Source organism: Cherax quadricarinatus, chromosome 54, assembly GCF_038502225.1.
Source record: "Cherax quadricarinatus isolate ZL_2023a chromosome 54, ASM3850222v1, whole genome shotgun sequence".
Classification (NCBI taxonomy): domain Eukaryota; kingdom Metazoa; phylum Arthropoda; class Malacostraca; order Decapoda; family Parastacidae; genus Cherax; species Cherax quadricarinatus.
In genome coordinates, this window is record NC_091345.1 from 17,512,224 (window position 1) to 17,534,791 (window position 22,568).

General features: G+C 44.5%; 1 protein-coding gene across 4 annotated transcripts in view; it reads left to right on the forward strand.

Annotated features, from left to right (window-relative positions):
• Positions 1 to 239: 239 nt before the first annotated feature.
• Positions 240 to 22,568, forward strand: part of LOC128699158 (mothers against decapentaplegic homolog 3) — a 504,184-nt gene continuing 481,855 nt past the window's right edge. For 3 of the 4 annotated variants that reach the window (XM_070096673.1, XM_070096674.1, XM_053791707.2), the window contains exon 1: positions 254 to 960. In XM_070096673.1, the coding sequence (XP_069952774.1) occupies positions 767 to 960 (194 nt within the window). In that variant the 5' untranslated portion in view covers positions 254 to 766. Of the gene's footprint in view, positions 961 to 22,568 lie in introns of all 4 variants that reach the window. The other variant, XM_070096672.1, reaches the window with a different exon arrangement.

Below are 22,568 nucleotides of genomic sequence, written 5' to 3' on the forward strand. Positions count from 1 at the left end.
TCGCTCACACAAAATGGAATATTCACCCCTCTATTTATCTGGCCTTTTATTTCACAATATATAGATTGTCATCACTATTACAGCACTCTGTTAAGCGATTCAATTAATCTCCTAACGGCAGAGTGGACATAAGACAGCGGTTACTGTTAGAGAAGGCAGTAATTTCAATAAAAGAAAGTCTGAGGCGAGTGTTGCATGACATATTTTGTACTTCGATGTGTTGAAGCGCGGAAGGATACACCAAAACAATGGTGTCCACTCTGCACGCAGGCATTTACGCACGCCTCGTAACACCAAGCAAATATACTCACGTGGGTAAATGAAATGGTGTGGAGTAATTACATGAAGAGAGAAGCCATTTAGGAGGATGTAGACTTTGCACTAGTTTTTAGCGGAAAGGTACTGTCTGAGAGGGTGGTAGCGCGGCCCAAACATGTCGTCCCCTGATGTGTTGTGAGACGACGGTCAGCTGTGTCGAGCGTGGCACCCCTCTGCTCATCCCTAGCGAACCTGGCACCTCCTTGCTTATCCGTGGCGAGCCTGGCACCTCCTTGCGTACCCGTGGAGAGCCTGGCACCCTCTTGCTTACCCGTGACGATCGTGGCACCCCTCTTGATCACCCCCCGTGGCACCCCCATAGCTGTGGCCTGTGGCACTCTCTCGGTTATCATACTTGAAAAACTGGTATTTTGTGGCACTGAGCCGCTATCCTGCTGGTGTTGTGCCGGACACCGAGCAGCGGCGGCCGTGTAGGTCTCGCTGAAACATGTCTATGTTGCCCTTCACCCCTCCTGTAGTAAAGAGACTGTTGAGCTTCAAGAAGGGGGAAGTGGAGGATAAATGGAGTGAGAAGGCAGTGAAGAGCTTGGTCAAGAAGCTCAAGAAGTCTGGTGGTCTGGACGAACTAGAGACCGCCGTCACCACTGAGGACTGTAACACCCGCTGTATCACCATCCCCAGGTACTCAGATCCATACCCCAACACCCCCAGGGAATGATACCCCCTGCAGCACCCCCAGGTACTGACAACCCCCCCTGCAACACCCCTAGATATTGACACCCTCTGCAACACTTCCCAGGTACTAACAACCCCCTCCCCTCCCCTGCAACACCCCAGGTACTGACACCCCCCAGGTGCAGACACCCATGCTATACTCCCATAATTACTGACACCCCTTCCACACTTATCAGGTATTGACATCCCCCCTCCCCCTGCATCACCCCACCAGGTACTGACACCCCCTTCGAGACCCCCAAGTACTGACCCCTTGCAACACTCCCCAGGTACTGACCCCCTGCAACACACCAGGTACTGAGTCCCTGCAACACCCCAGATACTGACCCCTGTAACACTCCCCAGGTACTGGCCCCCTTGCAACACCCCCAGATACTGGCAACCCTTGCAACACCCCAGATACTGGCAACCCTTGCAGCACTCCCCAGATACTGACCCCCTGCAACACCCCAGGTACTGGGCCCCCCTGCAACACCCCCAGATACTGGCACCCCTTGCAACACTCCCCAGGTACTGACCCCCTGCAGCACTACCCAGATACTGACCCCCTGCAGCACTACCCAGATACTGACCCCCTGCAGCACTACCCAGGTACTGATCCCCCTGCAACACCCCCCAGGTACTGACACCCCATGCAACGCCCCCAGGGACTGACATCCTTTGCAACACCCCCAGGTACTGACCCCCTGCAACACCCCAGGTACTGACCCCCTGCAACACCCCAGGTACTGACCCCCTGCAACACCCCAGGTACTGACCCCCTGCAACACCCCAGGTACTGACCCCCTGCAACACCCCAGGTACTGACCCCCAGATACTGGCACCGCTTGCAACACTCCCTAGATACTAACCCCCCTGCAACACCCCAGGTACTGACACCCCATGCAATACCCCCAGGGACTGACATCTTCTGCAACACCCCCAGGGACTGACCCCCTGCAACACTCCAGGTACTGGCCCCCCTGCAACACACCCTCAGATACTGGCACTCCTTGCAACACTCCCCAGGTACTGACCCCCTGCAGCACTCCCTAGGTATTGACCCCCTGCAACACTCCCCAGGTACTGGCCCCCTGCAACACCCCAGATACTGGCACTCCTTGCAACACTCCCCAGGTACTGGCCCCCTGCAACACTTCCCCAATACTAACCCCTCTGCAACACCCCCAGGTAGTGACACCCTATGCAACACCCCCAGGGACTGACAGCCTACAACATGCCAGGTTCTGACACCCCTGCAACACTCACCCAGGTACTGACACTCTGCAACATTCCCCAGGTACTGAGAACCCCTGCCACAGTCTCCAGGTAATGACCCCCTGCCACACTCCCACTGAACCCCTGCCACAAACTCCCAGGCACTGACACACCCTGCAACACCCCCAGGTGCTGATACCCCTGCCACATTCCCCCCAGGAAGTGACACCCCCTGCAACATTCCCAGGTACTGATACCCCTGCTACATTCTCCCAGGAACTGATTCCCCCTGCAACACCCCAGGTACTGATACCCCTGCCACATTCCCCCCAGGAACTGACACCCCCTGCAACACCCCAGGTATTGACACACCTGTCATGCTCCCAGGTATTGAAACCTCTGCCAGACCCTCAGGTGCTGACCTTCTGCCACACTTTCCTGGGTACTGACACCCCATACCATATTCCCCAGGTATTGACATCCCACTGCCACTCCCCCAGGTATAGACCCCTACCACACTCCCCAGGTACTGACTTCCCTGCCCCACACTCCCAGGTACTGAGGCCCCCCTGCCACACCCCAGGTACTGACACCCCCTGCAACACCCCCCAGGTACTGACACCCCTCTGCAACACCTTCAAGTATTGAGACCCCCTCCTGTCACATCCCTAAGTACTGATGCCCCTGTCATGCTCCCAGGTATTGAAACCTCTGCCAGACCCTCAGGTGCTGACCTTCTGCCACACTTTCCTGGGTACTGACACCCCATACCATATTCCCCAGGTATTGACATCCCACTGCCACTCCCCCAGGTATAGACCCCTACCACACTCCCCAGGTACTGACTTCCCTGCCACACACTCCCAGGTACTGAGGCCCCCCTGCCACACCCCAGGTACTGACACCCCCTGCAACACCCCCCAGGTACTGACACCCCTCTGCAACACCTTCAAGTATTGAGACCCCCCTCCTGTCACATCCCTAAGTACTGATGCCCCTGTCACACTCCCCAGGTACTGAAACCCCCCTGTCACACCCCTAGGTACTGATACCCCTGCCATACACTCCCAGGTACTGGCCCCCCCTGCAACACCCTCAGATACCGACACCCCATGCAACACCCTAGGTACTGACCCCTGCCACATCCCTAGGTTCTGAAACCTCCCTACCACACTCCCTCAGGTATTGACACCTATGCCACACCCCCAAGTTCTGAAACCTCCCTTCCACACTCCCTCAGGTATTGACCTGTGCCACACTCCCTCAGGTACTGACCTGTGCCACACTCCCAGGTACTGACACCCATGCCATATTCCCAGGTACTGAAACTTGCCCACTCCTCTAGGTAATGATCCCAGGCACACTGCTTATGTACTGACACCCGTCACACTTCCTCAGGTACTGATAGTCCCTTGCCCCACACCCCCAGGTACTGACACTCCTGCCATGCTCCCCAGATACTGGCACTTCCCTGCCACACTACCCCAGGAACTGACATTTCAATTCTACAATCCCCTAAATACTGACACTTCTCTGTCACACTCCCCAGGTACTGACACTTCAGTGCCACTTTCCTCCAGATACTGATATATCCCTACCACACTTCTAGTTCTCACATTCACCTGGCACACTCCCAGGTACTGACACCTCCCTGTCACATTCCCCCAAGTACTGACACTACCCTGCCACATTCCCCCAAGCACTGACACTTCTCCGCCACATACCCAAGTACAGACATTCCCCTCTCACACTCCCCCATGTATTTGCACTTCCCTGCCATACTACCCAGGTACTGACTCCCCAGTTCATACTTCCCAAGGTACTGACACTTCTCAGCCACATACCCAACTACAGACACTCCCCTCTCACACTCCCCCATGTATTTGCACTTCCCTGCCATACTACCCAGGTACTGACTCCCCAGTTCATACTTCCCTAGGTACTGACACTTCCCTGCCACACTCCCCAGGTACTCATACTTCCCTAACTCCCTCCCAGGTACTTGCACTCCCCTGTCACACCTCCCCAGGCCCTGACACTTCCTTGCCATACTTCCCTAGGTACTGACACTCCCTTGCCACACCCTAGGTACTGACACACTCCTGCCACACCCCCAGGTACTGCCATCACTTTGCCAAACTCCCCTGGGTACAGACTCTTCCCTGCCACACTTCCCCAGGTAATAACACTCCCTTGCCACACTCCCCCTGATACTGACACTCCTCGGCCCCACACCCCAGGTATACACACTTCCCAGCCACACTCGTGTTACTGGCACTATCTTGCTACACCCAAGGTACTGACACTACCCTGCCACACCCCAGGTTCTGATACTTCCCTTTTAGACTTCCTGCATACTGACACTTCTCTGCCACGCTCCCCGGGTATTGATGTTTCTCTGCCACAGTCCTTAGGTACTGACACTTACCTGGCACTACCCAGGTATGGACAATTACCTGTCACACTCCCACAGGTACTGACATTTCCCTGCCACACTCCCAGGTGCTAACTTCCTTGGTGCTCCCCAAATGCTAACACTTCCCTGGAACTCTTGGGATACTGAAACTGTTCTTGGCACTTCCCAGGTGCTGACTTCCCTGGTACTCCCTAGGTATTGACACTACTCAGGCACACTTTCCAAGTACTTACACTATTCTGACATTCCAGATACTGACACTTCATTTGCACTCCAGGGGCCAATGCTTCCATGACACTCCTGGTATCAACACATTCCTGGCACTCACAAGGTACTGACACTTTCTTGGTACTCTCCAGATATTAGCATTTCCCTGACATTCTCTTTGTACTGACACTTCCCTGGCACTCTGGGTACTAACAATCACCATTCACTCTACAAACACATCTCTGGCACTTCCTGGCATTAACACTTCTTGCCATTCATACATCTGCGTTTAGTGCTTATTTTCTGAATAAAATTCTTCCCTGGCACACTTTTTCCTCCCCAGGTACTGGTACTTCCCAGGTAAGTTTATTTAGGCATAATTTGCACAGTTTTTGGATGATTGTAATTGTCTTATATAGTAATAGGTAGTTTACACATATCTACCATAAGGTAATCCCCCCCCCCCAAAAAAAAAAAAAACAATAAAGTGACTTATTTCCATTGGGGTCCTTGTAATGCTCTACTTTTTGCAGCATAACTATTATTTACAGAAGAAATCAATAATGATTAACATTACAAATAAAGTACAGTGTGTAAATCAAATGCATGACAATGAATACTCCAGAAATAAAGTAGTGTAAATCAAATACATAGAGAATAAATTACATGAGCATTAAAAAGAAGTCATCTGAATATATAACAGTTACAGGAATATTAGTTACACAAGAAATTATTTTCCTCCTTTTCTGCAGCTTCATTCAGTAAGCACTTTTTAGTCAAGGCCAGCCTCAGCATAAGCTGAGACTGGCCTTGACATGGTCAGGCAGCCTGTTCCTGGCCTTGACATGGTCAGGCAGCCTGTTCCTGGCCTTGACATGGTCAGGCAGCCTGTTCCTGGCCTTGACATGGTCAGGCAGCCTGTTCCTGGCCTTGACATGGTCAGGCAGCCTGTTCCTGGCCTTGACATGGTCAGGCAGCCTGTTCCTGGCCTTGACATGGTCAGGCAGCCTGTTCCTGGCCTTGACATGGTCAGGCAGCCTGTTCCTGGCCTTGACATGGTCAGGCAGCCTGTTCCTGGCCTTGACATGGTCAGGCAGCCTGTTCCTGGCCTTGACATGGTCAGGCAGCCTGTTCCTGGCCTTGGCAGCTGTTCCTGGCCTTGACATGGTCAAGCAGCCTGTTCCTGACCTTGACATGGTCAGGCAGCCTGTTCCTGACCTTGACATGGTCAGGCAGCCTGTTCCTGGCCTTGACATGGTCAGGCAGACCATTCCTGGCCTTGACATGGTCAGGCAGTCCATTCCTGGCCTTGACATGGTCAGGCAGTCCATTCCTGGCCTTGACATGGTCAGGCAGCCCATTCCTGGCCTTGACATGGTCAGGCAGCCTGTTCCTGGCCTTGACATGGTCAGGCAGCCTGTTCCTGGCCTTGACATGGTCAGGAAGCCCGTTCTGGGCCTTGACATGGTCAGGAAGCCCATTCCACTTTTCATCATTGCTGTGTATAGCTGTTTGAGGCATGACTACCTAATGTAGGTGCAACAAAATTGTGTTCACTTTCCCTAGTACCATACTGGCTCTCTTAATTTTGACTGAATGTGTAGCAAGATATTCTGGATACTGATTGTGAACAATTTAGTAAACATGGTGTCCCGTAGCTCAATCGCTAGTGCACTCAGCTCACACACTGAGGTCTGGGGTTAGAATCTCCTCCAGTACGGCTGGAAAGCATTAGGGATGCGTTTCCATGAGACACCTGCTGTCCCTGTCCCTGTTCACCCATCAGTTTAAATGGGTACCTGAGTGTTAGTTGACTGGTATGGGCCACATCCTGGGACAAAACTGACCTAATTTTCTCTAAACGCTCTGCATAACAAGCGGCTTTCTATATATTAGTATGTCATTGATGTCAGCTAGGCCTGTATACCTTGTACATGTACTTATAGTAAATAAAGATATTATTATTATTATTATTATTATTATCATTATCATTATCATTATTATTATTATTATTATTATTATCATTATTGGTAGATAAGACACATAGGCAACATTTAGGCAACTTTATTTTGAAACGTTTCGCCTACACAGTAGGCTTCTTCAGTCGAGTACAGAAAGTAGGCAGGAGCAGTAGAGATGTGAAGATGATGTAATCAGTCCATCACCCTTGAAGTCGTAGATTTGAGGTTGTCAGTCCCTCAGTCTGGAGAAGTTCTGTTCCAAAGACTTTGGAACAGAACTTCTCCAGGCTGAGGGACTGACAACCTCAAATCTACGACTTCAAGGGTGATGGACTGATTACATCGTTTTCACATCTCTACTGCTCCTGCCTACTTTCTGTACTCGACTGAAGAAGCCTACTGTGTAGGCGAAACGTTTAGGAATAAAGTTGCCTATGTGTCTTATCTACCAACCTGTCGGTATTGTATACCATTATTATTTATTATTATTATTATTATTATTATTATTATTATTATTATTATTATTATTTAGCTGCAGCTACCTTACCTTATCTTCCTATCATGTTACTATGTATTTGCAGTTGTTGTAATTCATCCTGGCCCACATGCTCTCTGGTAACCAGGTCTAGGATGAGTCTCGCTCATTTTTTTTTTTTTTTTCAACAAACCGGCTGTATCCCACCAAGGCAAGGTGGCCCAAAAAGAAAAACCAAAGTTTCTCTTTTTAAATTTAGTAATTTATGCAAGAGAAGGGATTACTAGCCCCTTGCTCCCGGCATTTTAGTTGCCTCTTACAACACACATGGCTTACGGAGGAAGAATTCTGTTTCACTTCCCCATGGAGATAAGGGTTATAAACAAGAACAAGAACTAGAAAGAAAATAGAAGAAAACCCAGAGGGGTGTGTATATATATGCTTGTACATGTATTTGTAGTGTGACCTAAGTGTAAGTAGAAGTAGCAAGACGTACCTGAAATCTTGCATGTTTATGAGACAGAAAAAAGGACACCAGCAATCCTACCATCATGTAAAACAATTACAGGCTTTCGTTTTACACACACTTGGCAGGATGGTAGTACCTCCCTGGGCGGTTGCTGTCTACCAACCTACTACCTAAAAGACTCTCACTCATATTCTTGGTAATATGTAGTCTGCCTTTCAGATTTGTAGTCTACCTTTCAGTTTTGTAGTCTGTCTTTTAGTTTTGTAGTCTGCCTTTCAGTTTTCTTTTGTTAGAACAGAGTATCATGAAAAACAAGAATAATCTGCATGGCACTATACATGTATAAGAATTATAAGATATTACAAGGACCTCAGTGGAAATAAGTCACTTCATCTGACTTTTTTGGGATATCCCAAGTAATTTACACATTACTATGTATGATAATTGTGCTCACCTAACTTTGTGTAGCTGTACTTATGAGCATCTGTATCTAAATAAACTTGCTTACTAAGGGCTAGACATACAGTCCTATGAGCCTTAGTAGGTAGATACTATGCCTGTCTGTAGAGGAACTTTAACCTGGCATTTGTGTTCACTATAAATTATGACATCCATGGATCAAAGTGTATTCCTAGATATATTACTGACACTTTCCAGGCACTCCTAGATTCTGGCACTTACCTGGCACTCCCCAGGTACTGGCATTTCCCAGGTTATAACACTTTCCTTGCAGTCCCCTAGAACTGAAACTTCCCTGGCACTCTAGTTATTGACACTTTGTCTCATGTGCTGGCACTTTACTGGCAGTCCCCACTCAAGTACAGGCACCTCTGGCACTTCTCAAGATACTGACACTTAGCTGGCACTGATGCTTCCATGTTACCCATGTTACACCCTCTTCTCAGGTACTTACCCTAGGCCCTTCTCCAGATACTGATACTTCCCTTTTACTGTCCCTCTCAGCCTGACACTTTCCTGGAAGCCTCTCTATCACTGACACTTCAGACACTAGCACTTTCCTGGCAGTCTCCAGGCACTGATACTTCCCTGTCACTCTCTAGGTACTAACATGTTTCTGGCACTTCCCAAGGTACAGTACTAAAACTTCCCTTAGGTACTAGCATACCATCAGGTACCGACATACCATCAGGTACTGACATACCATCAGGTACTGACATACCATCAGGTACTGACACTTCCCCAAGATACTGACATCCTCTCCATCCTTATTTTCATCCTCATATCTAACATAGACGGGTACATAAATCATAGCCCCGTATAATTAAGGACACTGCAAATCTTTATGTGGGTATAAACCAAGTCTTCCAGTGAGTCACAGTTATAGGATGTTCATTGAAGAGAAATTTCAGTTACTTTAGTCCGTTAAAAAAAATTGAGAAACTAGAAACTAGAATGGAGTATAAAGGTTAGTCTAACAAGAGGAGATTAATAATAATGAATTACTATTATTGTTATTATTAATAAACGGCAGAAAAGAAAACAGTAATTTTTTTTGTTAACAAAGTTAAGCACTATTAGTAGTCAGTACTGTAGCAGTGACCTGACTCCCACATTGAATATCTACTAGTATTTAAAATACATATCCTTCAGTGTAAATTTATAGGTATTCCAAAGGAAAACCTTTAAGTGGCTGCCTGAATTTTTTTTGTTTTTTCCTTCCTCCAGCTTTTTGATTTTCTTGCATTCATAACTTGAGAACCCTTCATTCTATCAGATGCAAATTTTGATTCCTTTTGTATAGTAATGAACACCAGATTCTAGAAACAGTTGGCAGGGTGCTCTATGACCAAAGTTATTGAACCCTTTCTCAGCATCCTGGAATGGCCCATTTAACTTACAAAATTTTTGCTGGTATAACTTCAAATTAATATTTAAAAAAAATACCTCTTAATTCAACAAGGGTGAGAGTGAAATCAAGTGAGTAGGTGCAGATTTGACCATTTAGTGTGTAAAAGTGTTTGATTCCTATTTAATCATTGTGATCAAAATATATGCCACTGCCTTTTTTGAACAACTCAGTATTTAATGGTTGATGCATCTTATGGCCAGGATAGTACGCATTCAGTCTGATTTGTGTGGGCATATTTAATAATGCAGAAAATATTTTTCCTTTTAGACTTGGAACTGTTGGAATTTTTATCAAATTTGACTATCTTTAAAAATACAAAAATTTCTTAAAGGATTGTAGAAAATTTTAAACTCATACAACTGCAAAAGAGAAAATTGAAAAATATTAAGAACTTGCATTTTTATAGTGTTTTTAAATTTCCTGAGTTGAATGAACCTTTAAATATTACATGGCATGATGCCAGAGTTGTTCATCTGGTAGCTACAGTTTCATTAGTATTATAATTCCCATGAAGTGCTAAACCCTTGTGGGTCCAATGCTTTTGTTTGCAACTTCAGAATGCCTTATCCAGTCAGCGTGCTGTATGGCCCTAGTACGTTTAGATAATAGTCCAGTCAGCACCAAATTTCAAAGTCTGGTCAACTATTACTAAGTGAATGTTCATTGAGGACTTAATATGTGCAGGTGTTCTCTGCTCACTTTCATGTAAATCATCTTGAAATTGATTTGCACAAGGTTTCTTTAATTGAAGATCCTTTTTTTTACTCAGCATCACAATTTCAGGTGTCATAGTGACTAACTTACCTGGAGTTTACCTGGAGAGGGTGTCATGTAGGGGGGTAATGGAATGTATCGGATATAAGTGGGGAATATGGGAGTAAGGGATTATGTAGGCAGGGGAGAGGCAGGCGAGGTGGTAGGAGTGAGATGATTAGCGGAGGTAGGTAGGTAATGACAGGTCAGTGGTGACTACACCTTCACCTCTCATACTCTACCCACCACACTTCACCACTCACCCTCTCACTACTTTAACTAAACATAAATAATGGAAATAAGAATAAATAACGGGGACAGTGAATATTACTATTCTACTCAAACACAGTTTATTATTACGTCTTTGTATCATAATATATTTGGGAACAGAACATTATTGTGGTTTAGATAAATGGGGTGGTACACATAAGCAGTGAGACAGGGAACACAATCAACTTGACCAAAATGAATGTAACTTACAATATAGCACAGAGGACAGTTCACTACAGGAACTAAGCCACAGGTCCCAAGACCTACACAGCACGAGTACTGCGCCAAGCCAGTACTCTGCCCAATGCCTCCAACAGTCTCCTCCAGAGACTTCAGCAGCCTTCTCCCGAGCCCTGCACCCCAGCAGCAGCTCCTCTCGAAATGTCTCTGCTCAGAGCTCTGCACCCAGGCCAGAGCTCTGCCCGAATCTTCTGCTCAGGAGCTCTGCGCCCCAGCAGCAGCTCCGCTCCAATCTCATGATCATGCTCTTCCTTGGGCTTTTATGGTGGTCCAAGCACCCTCCACAACCACGTGTACGACCTGACGCCTAGGTCTGAGGCGTCAAGAACAAAAGACCTCAGACGTGGCCGTGGCTACAGACGTTTGCCAAGGCAAGGTGTGACCATATAATTGGTTAAATTAGGTCTCCCCAGAGACCTCACAAGCCCAGCTGGACTACATCACAAGGGTTTCGGGGGTCAACGCCCCCGCGGCCTGGTCTGAGACCAGGCCTCATGGTGGATCAGGGTCTCATCAACCAGGCTGTTACTGCTGGCCGCATGCAAGCTGACGTACGAACCACAGCTCGGTTGGTCAGGTACTGACTTTAGGTGCCTGTCCAGTGCCTTCTTGAAGACAGCCAGGGGTCTGTTGGTAATCCCCCTTATGTATGCTGGGAGGCAATTGAACAGTCTTGGGCCCCGGACACTTATTGTGTTGTCTCTCAGTGTACTCGTGGCGCCCCTGCTTTTCATCGGGGGAATGTTGCATCGTCTGCGAATCTTTTGCTTTCATAGGGACTGATTTTCGTGTGCAGGTTTGGTACCAATCCCTCCAGGACCTTCCATGTGTATATTATCATGTATCTCTCTCACCTGCATTCAAGGGAATACAGATCAAGGATCTTCAACTGTTCCCAGGAGTTTAGGTGCCTTATCATACTGATGTGTGCCATGAAAGTTATTTGTACACTCCAGGTCTGCAATGTCACCAGCCTTGAAGGGGGCTGTTAGTATACAGCAGTATTCCAGCCTAGAGAGCACAAGCAATTTGAAGAGAATCATCATGGGCTTGGCATCCCTAGTTTTGAAGGTTCTCATCCATCCTATCATTTTCCTAGTGGATGAGGTAGATACATTGTTGTGGTCTTTGAAGGTGAAATCCTCTGACATTATTACTCCCAGGTCCTTCACATTACTTTTCCGCTATATTGTATGGTTAGAATTTGTCGTATACCCTGACACATTTTTAATTTCTTCAAGTTTCCCATGTCTGAGTAGTTGAAATTTCTCCTCATTGAACTTCATATTGTTTTGAGTGGCCCATTCGAAGATTTGGTTGATGTCGACTTGGAGTCTCACAGTGTCTTTGATGGAGGTCCGCAAAGGAAGACACGGAGCTATGGCTTACATCTCTATGTCAGAAATGAGAATGAGCAATAGAATGGGAGCGAGTACTGTGCCTTGTGGAACAGAGCTTTTTACCATGGCTGCCTGGGACTTCACTCTGTTTGCTATTACTCTTTGTGTTCTATTTGTCAGGAAGTTGTAGATCCACCTGCCAACTTTTTCCATTATTCCTTCATCACGCATTTTGTGAGGGTCACCAAATAGAACGTAAGGAACACGTAAAAGACCTGGGAATAATTATGTCGGCGGACTTTTCTTTTAAAGGCCATAACAAGACAAAGATCACGACAGCCAGGAAGATGACGGGATGGGTATTGAGAACTTTCAAAACAAGGGAAATAATGCCGATAGTGACACACTTCAAATCGCTAGTGCTCCCTCACTTATAATATTGCTCAGTGCTGATGGCCCCGTTCAAAGCAGGAGAAATACCGGAGCTGGAACAAATACAGAGATCATTTACGGCTCACATTGAGCCTGTAAAACACCTGAACTACTGGGAATGCCTGTAAGTCTTGAACATGTATTCATTGGAGCGGAAGAGAGAGAGATACATGATAATATATACCTGGAAAAAATACTCGAGGACCTGGTCCCAAATCTGCACACTGCCATAACAACATACTGGAGTGAGAGATATGGGAGGAAGTGCAAAATAAACCCAGTAAGGAGCAGGGGTGCAGTGGGGACAATAAGGGAACATTGTATCAACATCTGGGGTCCCAGGCTATTCAACATCTTACCAGAAGATATCAGAAACATGGCTGGAACAAATGTAGAGGCCTTCAAGAGGAAACTGGACAAGTATCTTCACAAGGTGCCAGATCAACCAGGCTGTGATGGATATGTGGGGCAGCAACAGTCTGGTTGACCAGGCAAACCTGGCCCATGGCCAGGCTCAGAGAGTAGATAAACTCTCGAAATTCTTCAAAGGTGCTATTACACCATGGTCACACTTGTTGAAAGCTTTTGCAAAGTCTGTGCATACTACATCTATATTATGTTTATCCTCTACAGCATCCAGGACCTTGTCCTAGTGGTCCAGTAGCTGGGACAGGCAGGAGCGACCTGCTCTAAACCCGTGTTGCCCTGGGTTGTGTAATTGATGGGTATCTAGGTGGTTGGCTATCTTGCTGCTTAGAACCTTCTCAAAGATTTTTATGATGTGGGATGTTAGTGCTATTGGTCTGTAGTTCTTTGCAATTGCTTTACTGCCACCCTTGTGGAATGGTGCTATGTCTGTTGTTTTTAGTGTGTGTGGGATGACCCCTGTGTCCATGCTCCCTCTCCATAAAATGCTGAAGGCATGCAATAGGGTCTTCTTGCAATTCTTGATGAACACAGAGTTCCACGAGTCTGGGCCTGGGGCAGAGTGCATGGGCATGTCATTAATTGCCTCTTCAAAATCTTGTGGAGTTAGAATAATATCCAAGATTTTTGAGATGACCAAATTTTGGGTTTCGTTCATAAAAAATTCATTTGGATTGTCAACCCTAAGTCTGGGCAGTGGCTCGCTGAACACTGAGTCATATTGGGACTTTAGTACAGTATCTCACTTATTTCTTTCCCTGTCATCTGTGTATGTCCCATCCTGCCTAAGCAGGGGCCCAATACTGGATGTTGTTTTTTCCCTTAGATTTGGCTTAAGAGAAGAAGAATTTTTTTTTTTCAATTTCCTTTATGCTTTTAGTTCTTATTGTAATTCTTGTCTTCTGTAAGATTCCTTCAGCTTAAGTTCGATATTTACAATTTCATTGACTAGTGCCTCCCTTTGTATTTCAGATGTATTGACCCCCCTCAGCAGCTCTGTGACTCTTCACCTTCATCTGTATAGGGAACGTCTCTCTCTTTCCAGTTTACATCTTCTCTTTCTTTTTCTTAATGGAATGTATCTTGAGCAGATCTTAAGAACCACAGAATTCATTTTTTCAAGGCAAATGTTCAGATCCATGTTGTTTAGGATGTCTTGCCAGCTTGTTTCATTTAGGATATAGTTTACTTGATCCCATTGTATGTTTTTGTTATTGAAATTGAATTTTGTGAAGAGACCTTCATGACTGCTCACATTTTGCTGGTCCAGAGCCCTGTGCATACATGTCTGTACTGTACCTCTATTATGTTGTGATCTGAGTGCATTGTCTTTGATACAATTATATTACGTATCAGATCGTCATTGTTAGTGGAAATGAGGTCTAGGGTATTTTCTAGTCTTGTAGGCTCTGCTATTTACTTGTTTAAGGTGAATTTGATGTAGAGATTTAATAGTGCGTGTATATGTGAATTTTCATCTGGGCTGCCTCCCAGGGTGATCCCTGCTAAAACATTGTTTTATTTATTTATTTATTTATTTAAAAATTTGTGCACACATACAGAGGTACAAAAAATACAGAAAAGAGCAGTATGCCAAAGCCACTTATACTATGCATAGCATTACGGGCTGGCTTAAAATTAACTTAAGATGAACTAAGCAATGATGACATCGGTGATAAAACTTTAATGTAAACAGATTACTATAAAGCACAAGTGAGTATTACAAAGACAGGTCATATGGTTGTATGCATTGTTGTACATTCAGTAGAATGGAGTATTCTGTTAGGTAGTGTATTTAAAAAATAATAAAGTTAGATTGGGTTTTAGGTTTAACATTTATGTGATATAATTGTGAGAAACATTTAAGATATACAATTTATAAGGTTCAGTTATTCAGTATTTATTTGGTTTTGGGTGAGTAAGTGATCTTTGAGAAGAGACTTGAATTTATAAACAGGTAGTGTTTCTTTTATATTTACAGGTAATGAGTTCCAGATTTTAGGGCCTTTTATGTGCATTGAGTTTTTGCAAAGTGTGAGATGGACACGAGGAACATCAAAGAGTGATCTGTGCCTTGTGTTATGGTCATGTGTTCTGTTGAGGTTGGCAAGGAGATGTTTGAGGGGAGGGTTAATATCAGAGTTAAGTGTTCTATGTATGTAATAGGTGCAGTAATAAGTATGAATGTTTTGTATGGTGAATAGGTTTAGTGTATTGAATATTGGTGGAGTGTGCTGCCTATAGTGAGAATTTGTTATCATTCTAACTGCAGCCTTTTGTTGGGTAATTAGTGGTCTGAGATGGTTACTTGTTGTTGAGCCCCATGCACAAATTCCATAGGTGAGATAGGGGTAAATAAGAGAGTGATATAGGGCCAGGAGGGCTGACTGTGGAGCATAGTACCGTATCTTCGATAGTATGCCTACAGTCTTGGAAATTTTCTTAGAAATTTGTTGTATATGTGTATGAAATTTGAGTCTATTATCAAGGTGGATTCCTAAGAATTTTCCCTCTGTTAGCTTTGTGATAGGTAATCCGTTTATCATTATGTTAAGAGGGACATCTGTAGCTCTGTTACCAAACTGAATGAAGTAGGTTTTGTCAATGTTTAGTGTAAGTTTGTTAGTCCTCATCCAGGTAGATATTTTCTGTAATTCTGTATTTACAGTATTGGCTAGCGTGACTGGGCTCGGGTGGGAGAAGACGTATGTAGTGTCATCTGCAAATAGTGTGGGTTTGAGTAATTGCGAAGCATTTGGTAGGTCATTTATGTATAGGAGAAAGAGAAGAGGGCCAAGGACACTTCCCTGTGGGACACCAACTGTAATTGGTTGTGCAGAAGAGTTTGCCCCATTTGCATACACATATTGGCTTCTGTTGCTGAGGTATGACTTGAGGTAGTTGAGGGAGTGCCCTCTTATACCATAGTGTGACAATTTTACGTGGAGCAAGTCATGGTTAACTGTATCAAAAGCTTTACGTAAGTCAATGAAGATCCCCAGTGGGACTTCTTTTTTCTCTATTGCAGTGTATATATGTTCTAGCATGTGTATAATAGCATCATTAGTATTTTTATTTGGCCTGAATCCAAATTGGCAGGGGTTGAGTATGTTTTGGGAGATAAGGTAGGTGTCTCAAGTTGAAATCTCCTAGTAGTAAGAAGTTTGGGGCAGGAGTTGGGAGATTTTCCAGACAGTGGTCAATTTTCTCAAGCTGCTCCTGGAATTGTTGGGAAGTTACATCTGGAGGCTTGTATACTACCACAATGACGAGATTTTGGTTTTTAATCTTTACCGCCAAAACTTCAACTACATCATTTGAGGTGGTTTAGAAAGACACGTAAGCAAACACTATGACATATTTATTAGAAAACGTTTCGGTCCTGGGACCTTGATCACTTCTAACATACAGAGGTAGAAAGACATTATATATATAGGCGGAGAGTGAGGTGTGACGCACGTGACCTGAGGAATGTCATAAGAACATAAGAATGGAGGAACACTGTAGAAGGCCTACTGGCCCATGCGAGGCAGGTCCTTATCAAAACAACCTCTACCTATGATGAGGACGGGTAGACGATGAAATCATGTGACTCCTGTGTTGTTGGGTTGGTGCTGCTTAAGTATCATGTATGCCAATGTTTTTGAAATTTTGTAGTTTCCAGTGTTGCGTTCTATAGTGTCGGTGACGGCGATTAGTGAGGCTTCTAGGCACCGTCGGCATCTGAGGTCTGGTTCGGTGAGAACGAGTTGTGCCTCATTCCAGTTCATCAAATGCCCCGTGGAGTCTCTGTGGAGGACACAGGCGTACCTTACATCGTCTCTGTTAGAGGCATTTCGATGCTCATTCAGGCGGACTGCAAGATCTCTGCCTGTCTCGCCTACATATTTCTTGGGACAGAACCCACAGGGGATAGTGTAGACGCCTGCTGTAGAAGTTAGAGGTGTGGGGCTGCGTTTCGTAGTGAGGTCTTTTATAGATGATGTGTTTATGGTGGAAACGTTGATGTTACTCATAGCAAGTGCCCGGCGAGTATTCGTGGCAACATCGCCACATGGGAGTACTATGAACTGCTTAGGGGGCTGTTCCATGGGCGGTTTGTTGAGGATAGCTCGTGCCTTGAGTCTGCAATCTCGGATGAAGAAAGATGGGAACTGAAGACATGTAAAGGCTTGTGTTATGTAAGTGCATTCTTCTTCTAGAAAACAAGGGCTGGAGATGCGAAGAGCTCTCAAGAAGAAGCCAATGAGGACTCCTCTCTTAGTGCTGGTGTCTTGGTGTGAATAAAAGTGTATAAGATCGTCCTTGTTGGTAGGTTTTCTATACACTTTGAAGAGAAGTTTGTCAGTGTCGGGAGATCTGCACAGTAGAACGTCGAGGAAAGGAAGTTTGCCATCATTTTCGAGTTCAAGTGTAAACTTTATTGATGGTTCAACTGCATTGATCTTGTTGAGAAGAGCCTGGATATTGAGACATCTCGGATAGAAAACCAATATATGATCAACGTATCTTAGCCAGGTAACGGTGTTGGGAATGAGGGTGCTGAATTTCTCTGTCTCCAGGTTTTCCATGAAGAGGTTGGCAAGCACAGCACTGAGCGGGCTGCCCATTGCCATCCCAAAGCACTGTTTGTAACAGTTGTCCTGATACTTGAAGAAGTTGAAATTAACACAAAGTTCCACTAGACTGATGAAATCTAGAAGAGGTAAAGGGAGGTCGTGGTTTTCTGTGAGCCTCTGTCTCTTCTAGATTTCATCAGTCTAGTGGAACTTTGTGTTAATTTCAACTTCTTCAAGTATCAGGACAACTGTTACAAACAGTGCTTTGGGATGGCAATGGGCAGCCCGCTCAGTGCTGTGCTTGCCAACCTCTTCATGGAAAACCTGGAGACAGAGAAATTCAGCACCCTCATTCCCAACACCGTTACCTGGCTAAGATACGTTGATCATATATTGGTTTTCTATCCGAGACGTCTCAATATCCAGGCTCTTCTCAACAAGATCAATGCAGTTGAACCATCAATAAAGTTTACACTTGAACTCGAAAATGATGGCAAACTTCCTTTCCTCGACGTTCTACTGTGCAGATCTCCCGACACTGACAAACTTCTCTTCAAAGTGTATAGAAAACCTACCAACAAGGATGATCTTATACACTTTTATTCACACCAAGACACCCACACTAAGAGAGGAGTCCTCATTGGCTTCTTCTTGAGAGCTCTTCGCATCTCCAGCCCTTGTTTTCTAGAAGAAGAATGCACTTACATAACACAAGCCTTTACACGTCTTCAGTTCCCATCTTTCTTCATCCGAGATTGCAGACTCAAGGCACAAGCTATCCTCAACAAACCACCCATGGAACAGCCCCCTAAGCAGTTCATAGTACTCCCATGTGGCGATGTTGTCACGAATACTCGCCGGGCACTTGCTATGAGTAACATCAACGTTTCCATCATAAACACATCATCTATAAAAGACCTCACTACGAAACGCAGCCCCACACCTCTAACTTCTACAGCAGGCGTCTACACTATCCCCTGTGGGTTCTGTCCCAAGAAATATGTAAGCGAGACAGGCAGAGATCTTGCAGTCCGCCTGAATGAGCATCGAAATGCCTCTAACAGAGACGATGTAAGGTACGCCTGTGTCCTCCACAGAGACTCCACGGGGCATTTGATGAACTGGAATGAGGCACAACCCATTCTCACCGAACCAGACCTCAGACGCCGATGGTGCCTAGAAGCCTCACTAATCGCCGTCACCGACACTATAGAACGCAACACTGGAAACTACAAAATTTCAAAAACATTGGCATACATGATACTTAAGCAGCACCAACCCAACAACACAGGAGTCACATGATTTCATCGTCTACCCGTCCTCATCATAGGTAGAGGTTGTTTTGATAAGGACCTGCCTCGCATGGGCCAGTAGGCCTTCTGCAGTGTTCCTCCATTCTTACGTTCTTATGACATTCCTCAGGTCACGTGCGTCACACCTCACTCTCCGCCTATATATATAATGTCTTTCTACCTCTGTATGTTAGAAGTGATCAAGGTCCCAGGACCGAAACGTTTTCTAATAAATATGTCAGTGTTTGCTTACGTGTCTTTCTAAACCAACTTGTCGGTATTTATTACCAAGGTTTATACCATCATTTGAGGTGTTTAGTAGTTCTGTGCAAATGAGCAACTGTGACATACAGGCCAACTCCCCCTTGTTGCCTGTTTAGTCTGTTGCATCGGAATAGGTTATAACCTGGGATCCATATTTTGTTGTCATAATGATCCTTGATGTGGATCTCTGTGAATGCTGCAAACATTGCATTTGACTCTGTGAGCAGTCCCTTGATGTAAGGAATTTTGTTGTTTTTTAATGGCTTTAGTCCCTGTATGTTTGCAAAGACAAATGTTGTTGTACTGGTGGAATTTAGGGGGGGTTTTATTTGCTGGCTCTAATATCTGTTGTTCTGGAGTAGAGGCTAATGTCTGTGCCTCTGCTCCAGAAGTGTTTTCAGGTGGTGTAGGATTATTGTCATTTCTTGCCAGTCTTTTTTTCCCTCCTGGCCCCAAAAACCTCTGTCCCTGGAGAGGTTGTGGCTCTTCTCTTTTGTTTTCCATAGTCTGGCTGGTCTGTGTCTTCTAGTCCCCTTTAGATGATGCACCTGGAAGTATGCATTGTAGCATTTTCTTTCATGGATTGATGAGTGACACATTTCTGGGTGAAATAAGTTACAGGAGGGGAAGTTGCACTCTCCTGCTGTCATGTGGGTGCAGCATTTTTTTGGTTATAGATTCACATACATACACAAGTACATGATGGTGGTGATTGTGATATTGGTGGTGGTGGTTGTGATATTGGTGGTGATGGTTGTGATATTGGCAGTGATGGTTGTGATATTGGTGGTGATGGTTGTGATATTGGTGGTGATGGTTGTGATATTAGTGGTGGTGGTTGTGATATAGTGGTGATGGTTGTGATATTGGTGGTGATGGTTGTGATATTGGTGGTGATGGTTGTAATATTGGTGGTGATGGTTGTGATATGAGTGGTGTTGGTTATGATATTGGTGTGGTAGTGATGGTGGTGGTAGTGATAGTGATGGCAGTGATGATGGTGATATTAGTCATAGTGGTGATATACATACACATGCACATGTACTCACCTGTTTATACTCACTTGTTTATGGTTGCAGGGGTCAGGTCACAGCTCCTGGCCCTGCATCTTTACTGGTCACTACTATGCACACACATGAATACACATGCACAAGTATGTGAAGGGTCTAGGGGTGTAATAATGTTAGCTGACCATTCTTTCAAAGAACATAATAAAGCAAGTGTCACATTGGTCAGGAAAATAAAGAGAAAATAAAGGGAAATAATACCAGTGGTGACAGTTTGTAAATCACTTGTGTTCCTTTCCTTAGAGTACTATTCAGTGTTGACAAGTCCTTTCAGGGGGAGGTAAGCTATCAGGGCTGGAATAGATTCAGAGATCATTTACAGCATGCATAGAGCCAGTAAAGTATTTAAATTACTAGGAACACCTCAAAGTCCTAAATATATACAGTGGAACCTCGGTTTTCGTCATTTATTTGTTCCAGAAAGTCTGACGAAAACCAAATTTGATGAAAACTGAAGCAATATTTCCCATAAGAAATAATGGAAATCCAATTAATCTGTTCAAGACACCCAAAAGTATTAACAAAAAAATACATTTTATTGAGAATAATTTTACATACAGAAAACAATGAGAAATAAATACAGTGGACCCCCGCTTAACGATCACCTCCAAATGCGACCAATTATGTAAGTGTATTTATGTAAGTGCGTTTGTACGTGTATGTTTGGGGGTTTGAAATGGACTAATCTACTTCACAATATTCCTTATGGGAAAAAATTCGGTCAGTACTGGCACCTGAACATACAACTGGAATGAAAAAAGTTCGTTAACCGGGGGTCCACTGTATAAATGACTAATGAAATGGATAAATGAACTTTTAATATTACTTTTACATTTATTGAAGACTCTTGTTGGCGTATGGAAGACGGCGAGGAGGGGAGAAGGAGATTATTGTTTGGAAGGGGAATCCCCTTCCATAAGTACTTAAGGTATCAAGGCCTTATCTGCGGTTACACGTACTTCCCTTCTTTGTCTTTTACTGGCACTAGGACCAGCTTGTGAGTCACTGTACCCCTGTCGCACAAAAAATCCTGGCGAGATCGGTCACCCGTACGCCACTTTCGTACTTAGCTATGACTTCTTTTTTGAATTCTATCATGTTTTTTGCCTTCTTTATCAAAGGAATGGCACTTGGAGCTTTCTTTGCCCACTTGGTGATTTGTTTAGCAATTTCACTCAATAAACAAGCACAAAAAAATGGATTATTACGAAATGTTTCAGCTGAACGCGTGGGGTGATGCTCACTCAACAATAAACAAGGGCAGACTGAGTTACTCAGTGCTTGAGTGGCCGAGTGACGTGGGCGGGCAGGTGAACGCATTTGGTGCGGATCATTGTCAACTCTACAAAAACCGAGGTGATGTACGAAAACTGGGACAAAATTTTGATGGCAAAAATAGTCGAAAACTGAATCCTACGAAAACTGGGGCGTACGAAAACCAAGGTTCCACTGTATTAGGAAAGAATTAATGCAATATTAAAGAATTCCGTAGGGCATTTATGAGTGCTGACTGGAAAATGCTGGTACTTGTCATCTTATAAGTTCATGAGAAAGAAAGAAAAGACCACTATACTGCCACAGTGCAAAACATTCAACATGTTTGTGAAACACACATATGACTGAATGTTAGTACCCTGGATGGTTGCTTTCTGTCAACCCATTATCTAAATTGTACACAAATAAATACCCAGACAGTATTAAAAGGTTATACAGGTACCATCCGACTTACGACCGAGTTCAGTTCCGACAAACAGGTCGTAAGTCAAAATGGACATAAGTCGAACCTTACTACTGAATATTAACATCATATTTTTGTAATGACTTTATTTTATTGTTTTATTTTGGTATTTCATTTTGTACTTTACTTTTTATGCTGTTATTACTATATTTTATACTGTAAGGTTTAGGATAAACACTGTGTACAACATAAACAATTGATTATTTCCCAGAAATTTGGCATAGAAAACACGGTCGTAAGTCGAATGGTCATATGTTGAGCAGGTCATAAGTCGGATGGTAGGTGTATTTGTATTTAGAGGTTTATACTATTTGTATTTAGATTCAATTTAAGGGATTAGTGTTCTTGCTTGTTGTACAGGTGAAATACAGCCATAGCAACAATTGTCCAGTTAATAAGCTTTACCCCTTAAACTGCCATATATATATACCCAGGGAGGTACTACTGTCCTGCCAAGTGAGTGTAAAATGAAAGCCTGTAATTGTTTTACATGATGGTAGGATTGCTGGTGTCTTTTGTCTGTCTCAAAAATATGCAAGATTACAGGTACGTCTTGCTACTTCTACTTACACTTAGGT